This window comes from Dendrobium catenatum, unplaced genomic scaffold, assembly GCF_001605985.2.
Source record: "Dendrobium catenatum unplaced genomic scaffold, ASM160598v2 fragScaff_scaffold_231, whole genome shotgun sequence".
NCBI lineage: Eukaryota > Viridiplantae > Streptophyta > Magnoliopsida > Asparagales > Orchidaceae > Dendrobium > Dendrobium catenatum.
In genome coordinates this window covers 11,741,314-11,750,444 of record NW_021318693.1, presented here as the reverse complement: position 1 = coordinate 11,750,444, position 9,131 = coordinate 11,741,314, and the positions used below count along the sequence as shown (strand labels likewise).

At 35.8% G+C, this 9,131-nt stretch overlaps 1 protein-coding gene across 1 annotated transcript; it reads left to right on the top strand.

Moving 5' to 3' along the window:
* Window positions 1-5,225: 5,225 nt before the first annotated feature.
* On the top strand, window positions 5,226-8,329 carry LOC110106852 (pentatricopeptide repeat-containing protein At5g16860-like). Its single transcript, XM_028693191.1, is given in 3 exon segments — window positions 5,226-6,315; window positions 6,318-7,787; window positions 7,790-8,329. Coding segments are annotated over 3 exon segments (2,598 nt in total). The 5' UTR covers window positions 5,226-5,357; the 3' UTR covers window positions 7,960-8,329.
* The last annotated feature ends 802 nt before the right edge of the window (window positions 8,330-9,131 follow it).

Here is a 9,131-nt window from a genome sequence, read left to right as displayed (position 1 = left end):
CTAGGGTATCATCCAGGACTATAAAATATCGTCCAGGACGATACAGGACATTTTTTCCAAAATTAATCTGGCATTTAAGGAAAGCAATTATGACTTGATTGGATGATCAAATCATCCTGGATAATCGCAGGATCATCCGAGATGATACACTGGATGATTGGACATCGGACAGGTCTTTTTTTGGGCGATCTTCAGGATGATATTCCACGATTTGTTCTGATCGTCCAGGACGATATGAACAAATTTATTCTGATTGTCTCAAATCATCCCGGCTGATTGGGCTTATTTTGGACTGATCGTACAGGATGATATTAATATCATCTTGGATGATAAAGTCGGCAACTTGCATTAATGAGATCATTTTGAGATCTTCTATTTAAGCTTTAGCAAGGCACTTTGGAAGTGTCTTTAGCAGTCATTATAGCTTCGTTCTTTTGGGGAAAACTTGAATAGAGAGCTTAAAAGGGAGTGAGGAACGGGTGAAGTCTGAGAGAGGGAGAAGATTTTGTGAGGGGGACTCAAGGGAGTGTGGAGGGGGATTCCACACGGTTGCTCTGGCAGGCTTGCACCTTAATACCGTCGGATGTAAGGTTTGTCTCGAGGGAAGTTCACCAAAGAAGAAGTTCTTTTTGGTGTCAAAGGACCCGGCAACTCCATCACATTGGGGAAGGTGGAAGTGATTTTGTATGGGCTTCTCTGCCTAGCTGTGGGGGCTAAAGGAGAGACACTTAGTTTAGTGCAATACTTGGAGGGTGCCTCCATGGAGTGGATGTAGGTCAAGGTTTGACCAAACCACTATAAATCTGGTGTATTCTTTCCTTTATTACTTCCGCATTTAATTTCTACATCGTTGATTTCTTTATGATGATTTTGGTTTGTTGTCTTTGGTTTAAAGATTCTTTTAATACCAATTCACCTCTCCCTTTTAATTAGCCTTGGGCTAGTTCATAGGGCGTAACATCCCTAACGAAGATTCTTTCAAGTGGTATCAGAGCGGAATTCATAAAAAACAAGTTTTTAAAAGCTTTTGAATTTTGATCCATGGCTAATTTTTCAAATCATAATATTGCGGAAGGTTATTCAATCACCAGACCACCTTTGTTTGAAAATATTATATTTGATTTTTAGAAAATTCGCATGTCTATTTTTGCGTAATTAATTCATTTTCACATTTAGAATATGATTTTAACTGGTTATACATTACCATCACATGTTATAAATGAAATTAAAACTTATATTCCTTTTAATCAATGGAATAGGGAAGAATAATTCAATGCTCAATTGAATGCAAAATCATTAAATTTCTTTTTCTGTACTTTAAATTCTGAAGACTTTATGTTAGTATCCACGTGCACTGCTGAAAAGGAAATTTGGGATAAAATACACACCATATTCGAAGGCACTAGTGAAATCAAGCAATCCAAGTTGAATATGTTAATGCATGACTATGAATTATTTTCAAAGAATCCTTATGAGATGATCTTAGACATGTATACTAGGTTTATTCAAATTATAACATCATTGCATGCTTTAGGAAAAGAATGATCAAATTTTAAAAAGTTAACAAAACTCTTTGTTGTCTATTGGATAAGTTTGATGCTAAAGTAATTGCTATTTGTGAATTAAAAGATTTGAATGAATATTCTATTGATAATTTGATTGACTCACTCATTGCCTACGAGCAAAGTTTGGGTCAAAAACTTATGGATGTAAGTGAAACAATTGTTCTAAAAGCTGAAGATATATAAAAAGATATCTTAGTTGGTGACGAATGCAATGACTTGTCAAGCAAATCAAAAAGCTCACCAAAGCATAAGCCTCAACAAAAGAGGAATAAAGATAAAAATGGTAAGGATGTTAATATTTCTTCTGACGTTATTTATTTTCGGTGTAGGAAGCCTGGACATATGAAAAATCAGTGCCCTAATTTAAGAATTCTTCCTGCGAAAGAAAAGGGTAAAGAGAAGCAAATTTTAAACTGAGGAAATAATGAAAAGCAAAAAATCTCCTGGGCAGACCTGGTTTCTGAAGCATCAGACCAGAAGAAAGATAATGGTTAAAAGCCTTGTTTGTGTGTTTGTGTTGTGTTTTGTTTTTAGTCATTTTCTTTTCTTTTTTATTTTGTTTCAATTTAATTTTTTTTTTGTCTTTGTTTATTCTTTGATTTTTTTCTTATTTCATAAAAATTTTTCTCTGATCAACACAGATATTCACTTTTCTAAAAATAAAAAAATCTACTTCCTATTTTTTTTTCTTGAAATCTTTGGTAAGTTGTGATTGACTTCTCTAAAAACAGTCAAAGAAAAGAAACTCATGTTTTTTACTCTCAATCTCTGTTTCCTAAAAGAAATTATTCTACTTTTCATTTAAAATCTTTTTCATATTTTAAATTAGTCTTTGAAACTAAAATTTTTTATCTCCCTACATTTTATTTATCGCATATGGATCTTTTGCAAGTTGTTGAATCTAACTCATAATTTTCTTAATCAAGATTTTGTTTTGTCAATAGGATGGGTTTACTTTTGCTTTTAAGATTTTAGAAAAGTAGCATATTCAAAAAATTAGCCAATGATGTCAAAAAATAAAAGATACGCAAAGACGCCAAATTGAAAAATATACACAAAAGTGTATCAAAAATCAAAACATGCGCATAGAGTGCCATTTAAATTGACAAGAGGCATAAAATGAGCCCACAAAATTTAATGCTTATCATTCTTATACTTCTTAAAAGCTTAAGAAAACCCTTGATACTTTTGATACTTGATTTTGAAAAACATGATTCTTGATTCAACAATTCGTGTATTAATCTCCTATTAGATATAATTTATGAAAGGAGTTTTGAAAAATTAGTGTTTCTTTTTCTACTTTATTCCTTGATTTAGATATTGAATTAAAAAGTTTTTGAGCCTTTTTAAAGAACTTGAGTTTGGATTATCAAATTCTGAATTTCTAACCGTTTTTGAGCTATGCGTTGTCAATATAATTCTACTAAGTTTTTGATTAAAATCAAGAGGCAACTTTCTCATTTCAAGAATATTTGTTTTGTTCACTAGATCAGAGATCGTTTTGTCTTTTAATTATTTTGTTTATGCCTTTCTCTTTTGGATAATATCAAAGGGGGAAAACGTACTGCTGAATTTGTATTATTTTTCCTTTTTTTTTTCTTTGAAAAAATTAAAAAATAATAAAAAAAAATTATCTCCCCTATTTTTAAAAGTTTTATTCTAGTAAGGGGAGATTAGGAGAAAATGTTTTCATCTTTACAAATTCAAAATTGCAATGTTTGTCATTATCAAAAAGTGGGAGATTATTGTGGATCTATTTTCATGGATTATGATTTTGATGATAACAAACACTCTTATTATAAATACTCTTATTTCTCTACGACTGTCTTATTTACTGACATTGCAGGTTCATAAGATCGGACTGTAATTTAGAATCAGCTCAAGATTTGGTAGATTAGGTCTAAGTCAATTTGTAACCCTTTTCCTTTCTTGAGTCTATTGTATGTGGTGTGGCTCCTGATGCTTTGTAACTTGGAAGATTTTCTAACTGTTCCCTAAAGTTTACTATTTTTTGTAACATCATCCTAGATGATCGGTTCAAAAGCAGAAACCCTGATTTTGGTATCCTCATTAAAATAGCTGTCATTATGCAAAAAGATTGTCCTGGACGATTTTGTATCGGCCAGGATGAAAGGCTCAAAATAGAAAGAATATGCCGCCAAATCTATTTAGGAATTACTTATTTTTAGACATCGTCTAGGGGATCGTCCAGGACTATAAAATATCGTCCAAGATGATCCAGGACATTTTTTCCAAAATTAATCTAGTATTTAAGGAAAGCAATTATGACTTGATTGGACGATCAAATCATCCTGGACAATCCCAGGATTGTCTGGGACGATACGCTGGACGATTGGACATCGGACAGCTCTTTTTTAGGGCAATGTTCAGGACGATATTCCATGATATATTTTGATCATCCAGGATGATATATTATTGTCCTGGACGATATGAACAAATTTCTTCTGATTGTCTCAAATCGTCCCGGCTGATTTGGCTTATTTGCATTGATCGTACAGGACGATATTAGTATCATCTTGGATGATAAAGTCTGCAACTTGCATTAATGAGCTCATTTTGAGATCTTCTATTTAAGCTTTAGCAAGGCACTTTGTAAGTGTCTTTGGGCTTCATTCTTTTGGGGGAAACTTGAAGAGAGAGCTTGAAAGGGAGTGAGGAACTGGTGAAGTCTGAGAGAGGGAGAAGATCCTGTGAGGGGGGACTCAAGGGAGTGTGGAGGGAGATTCCACATAGTTGCTCCGGCAGGCTTACACCTTAATAACGTCGGATTCAAGGCTTGTCTTGAGGGAAGTTTACCAAAGAAGAAGATCTCTTTGGTGTCAAAAGACCTGATGACTCCGCCGCACCGGGGAAGGTGAAAGTGATTTTGTAAGGGCTTCTCCGCCTAGCTGTGGGGGTAAAGGAGAGATACTTAGTTTAGTGCAATAGTTGGAGGGTGCCTCCAAGGAGTGGACGTAGGTCAAGGTTTGACCGAACCACTATAAATCTAGTGTGTTCTTTCCTTTATTACTTCCGCATTTAATTTCCGCATCGTTGATTTCTTTATGGTGATTTTAATTTGTTGTCTTTGGTTTAAAGATTCTTGAAATATCAATTCACCTCTCTCTTTTAATTAGCCTTGGGCTAGTTCATAGGGCCTAACATCTCTAACGAACATTCTTTCAACAAATATAACATGAGAAACGATGTCATTGTTGAAAGAATGGGAAAAACAAGCCTTCGATTAAAGCCATAGGTCACGGCTTGTTGCGTTGTGGGAGACATCAATTGATGGAAATTAAATATCTAAGAACATGTAAATATTCTCTCCAAAGTTCGGCTTATGGTTTTGTGGGAGACTGGCTACTAGAAGCCTAGAACAAAGGAATGAGAAGAGAAGCTCCACCTCTGCTTTGGCCTTTCATAATTTAGTCGTGATATTCTTACATAATTCTTCTTTAAAATATTATTAATATTTATTTATTGAAAGTATAACACATATATTTATGTATATATTTTAATGTGCTCTAAACACTGAAATGGTAAATAAATAAAAATAAATATTTAAGTATTAGATATAGCAATATATAAAAATTTTATAGCATGTATATTAATCACCCAAAATTTTATTTCAAAATAAGTGTATATGTTAAAATTTTATAAGCAAATATATGCACTCCTTTTCTCTTTGCCAATGAAATGAATCAATGGCTTCCGCCTCGGCTTTCAGTTTCAACAATAGAGCCACCCGTATGAGTCGCCGTAGCTGCAGCTACCGCCGCCTCCACCCTAATGCTTCTCCGCTTACCAAAGGCAACGAAGACAACTACTTCAAGACTCTTCTCCACAAACACTCTTCCCCTTCTCTCTCCCTTAACCAACTCACCTTCCCACTTTCTATCTCTATTTCAAGAATGCAAGTCGTCTTCACACATTCGCTGTCTATACCAACAAATCCTAGCACGAGGCCTCCTCTCCCCTCTGCCTTCAACTTCTTCTTTGGAATCTCCCTTGTCTCAACAATTAGGCGCGGTCATCGTGTCTTCTTACCTCGCTTGCAGTGCCCTTACTGATGCTATAACAGTTCTGGAGCGTCTTACACCCTCTCCAATCCTATGGTGGAATCTTCTCATCCGACAGAACGTCCAAACCTGCAAACTTTACAGCGCTTTCTCCCTTTGTTTCCGGCTGCGGCATGCCGGAGCGAGGCCGGATCAGTACACTTTCCCGTTCGTCCTTAAAGCTTGTGGCGAGCTTCCATCTTACCGCAGAGGAACTCTCGTCCACGCTCTCATTTGTACCAGTGGCTTTGATTCCAATGTCTTTGTGTGCAATGCTTTAATTACAATGTACTCCAGGTGCGGCGTTTTTGTGGATGCCTGCCAAGTATTTGATGATATCACTAAACGGGGAATAGATGATGTTATTTCATGGAATTCCATCGTGGCGTGTTATGTGAAGGGAGGTAGTCCTCAGTTTGCCTTGAAACTTTTTGCAGAGATGGGGAATGGAGTTAGTGAGAGTAGTAGTAAGAGGTCTGATGTTATAAGCTTGGTTAACATTCTTCCTACCTGTGCTGCTTTAAGAGCTTTGTTGCAGGCTCGGGAAATTCATGGCTATGCTATGAGAAATGATCTTTATTGGGATGTCTTTGTAGCAAACGCATTCATTGATGTTTATGCCAAGTGTGGGATGATGGAAGATGCACTGAAAGTTTTTCAAGGAATGGGAAACAAAGATGTGGTTTCCTGGATGCAATGGTCACTGGTTACTCACAAAATGGCAAATTTAATGAGGCTTTAGAGCTGTTCAATGAGATGAGAAAGAATAAAATAGAATTAAATGTTGTGACTTGGAGTTCAGTGATTGCTGGATATGCTCAACATGGTCATGGCCATGAGGCTCTTGATGTTTTCAGGAAAATGCAGCTTGCTGGTTCTAATCCTAATTCAGTCACCAACATCTCTCTGTTATCAGCTTGTGCTTCTGTGGGAGCACTGTCTCAAGTAATGGAAGTACATGCTTATGCTCTTAGAACATGCCTTTTGGTTTCAGATGATGATTGTGATGAAGAAGAAGATCTCATGGTGCAAAATGGCCTTATAGATATGTATTCAAAGTGCAAGTATTTCAATTCAGCTCATTTGATATTTAGTTCCATACGACTGAGTAAAAGGAATGTGGTAACCTGGACTGTGTTAATTGGTGGTTATGCTCAGCATGGAGATGCCAATCATGCACTTGAGCTCTTCTCAACCATGTTAAAAGATGGCTCTTCTTCCCCTAATGCTTTTACCATATCATGTGCTCGATGGTCAGTCCTGCAATTTGGTCGTGAAATCCATGCTTATGTCTTCCGAAATCAATCTGAGGGCGAGATACTGTTTGTTAACAATTGTCTTATTGATATGTACTCAAAATGCGGTCATATTGATGTTGCCCATAAAGTCTTTTATAGAATCCCTGAAAAGAATTATGTATCTTTTACATCATTCATGACAGGTTATGGAATGCATGGTCGCGGAGAAGATGCCTTATCAATCTTTGCAGAGATGCAAAAATCTGGTCTTTCTCCTGATGGTGTAACCTTCCTTGTCCTCCTCTATGCTTGTAGCCATTCTGGCATGGTTGAACAAGGGTTAAGGTATTTTGAAACCATGGGTAAGGACTGTGGACTAGTAGCTAGTTCTGAACACTATGCTTGTCTTATTGATCTGTTAGGCCGTGGTGGTAGACTGACTGAAGCGTGGGAGAAGATAATTAAAATGCCTAAAGAACCTTCTTCTGTTGTCTGGGTGGCTTTACTTGGTGCTTGTAGAATTCATTCTGATGTTGAACTTGCTGAATATGCTTTTAAGCAGTTAATAGAATTAAAATATATAAATGATGGAACTTGCACTCTTCTATCCAATATATATGCTAATGCAGGGCTTTGGCAAAATGTAGCCAGAATTAGACTTCTGATGAAGAAATCTGAAATAAAAAAGAGACCAGGTTGCAGCTGGATTCTGGGAAAGAAGGGTACTGTTACATTCTTTGTTGGAGAGAGATCCCATCCAGAGTCTCGGGAGATATATGCTTTACTTGGAATATTGATAGAAAGAATCAAAGCTTTAGGATATATTCCTAAAACATGCTTTGCTTTGCATGATGTTGATGATGAGGAAAAAGGTTTTCTTCTTTCTGAGCACAGTGAAAGACTAGCAGTTGCCTATGGGATCCTTCTTCACCTGAAGCTACAATTCGTACAACAAAGAATCTGAGAGTCTGCGGTGATTGCCATAGCGCCATAACATACATCTCCATGATTGTTGATCATGAAATCATATTGAGAGATTCTATTCGCTTCCATCACTTTAAGAAGGGTTCTTGCTCCTGCCAAGGATTCTGGTGAGCTTTTCATTGAAAAGAGTAATTTAGGAATTACACTTACTTATTGCTAAGAGCAGGGAATATGATTTTTGTATTGTATTTTACTTTGAGTGAAAGACAATCTTCTCTCATTTGGTATCATGAATTTCACATATACATGCCTGAAGTTTCATGATTAACACAGATCCCAACGTTCAGATTCTCTACAGTTGAGGCGGCTGCAATTAGATCCAGACAAAATCAGTATTGTTTAACAAAATTAAACTGGATTAATCCCAACCGTACATATCTTACTTGTAGAATTCGAGCTGCTCAAACTATTAAAGGGTAGTTTGAGATGTGGAAAATGTGCATTCCTTCCCAAAATCAGTTATTTTTGTCGTCTTATCTATATTATTATTCATGAGATCTGATCGAGAAGCTTAGAATATCAATGCAGGAGCGGACTGTCAAGAGAAAAATTTTATTCTTTCTCCCTATATTAAAAATTTCGAAGCAATTCATAAAAATACTTTTTGCTAACAATCATTCAATATATCAAAAGAGCCACTGTTCCATAAAATTTATTTGTTTAAAATTACAGCAAGATGTACTGTTATTTTTTTATATTATTTGTAAAATGTAAGTACCTATCATAAGATGATTCATATATGTTGAAAATAAATTTCTGCTATCACTCTTTTAATTAACAAGATCCTTTCATGTAATTATTTTTTCTAAGTAATATGTATGACTTATTGATGAGGACATCAGCCAGAGATTTCGACATGTGTACCATCGACGGAATCGTAGATCGACGGCTATGATTCAGAGCCTTTATTTTTGATGTATTTGATGTTTAGTTTATTTTGCATTTCAGTTTTTCTATTTTACCCCTATGAGTAATTAGTTCTTATTGTAATCTTGAGAGCATTTGAGTCTATTTCTATTCTTTATTATTGAGACATATATATATATAAAGGTCTTTTTCTTTGTAAGAGGTTAATGATGAATTAATAAAATTTTCAGATTTTGAGTTCTTGTTTGTGAGCTCTTGAGAGGAGAGGTGAAGCCTATAAGAGGCTTAAACGAAGTACCAAATAGCCCATTCGGGAGAGCTCTTGGTTTTCTCTATTTTCTCTTGTCTTTTCCTTCTTCCTATACCCGCCACCACTCCTAACCCTTCCTCCTTGCCACTGGCCAAAACCCTCCCTA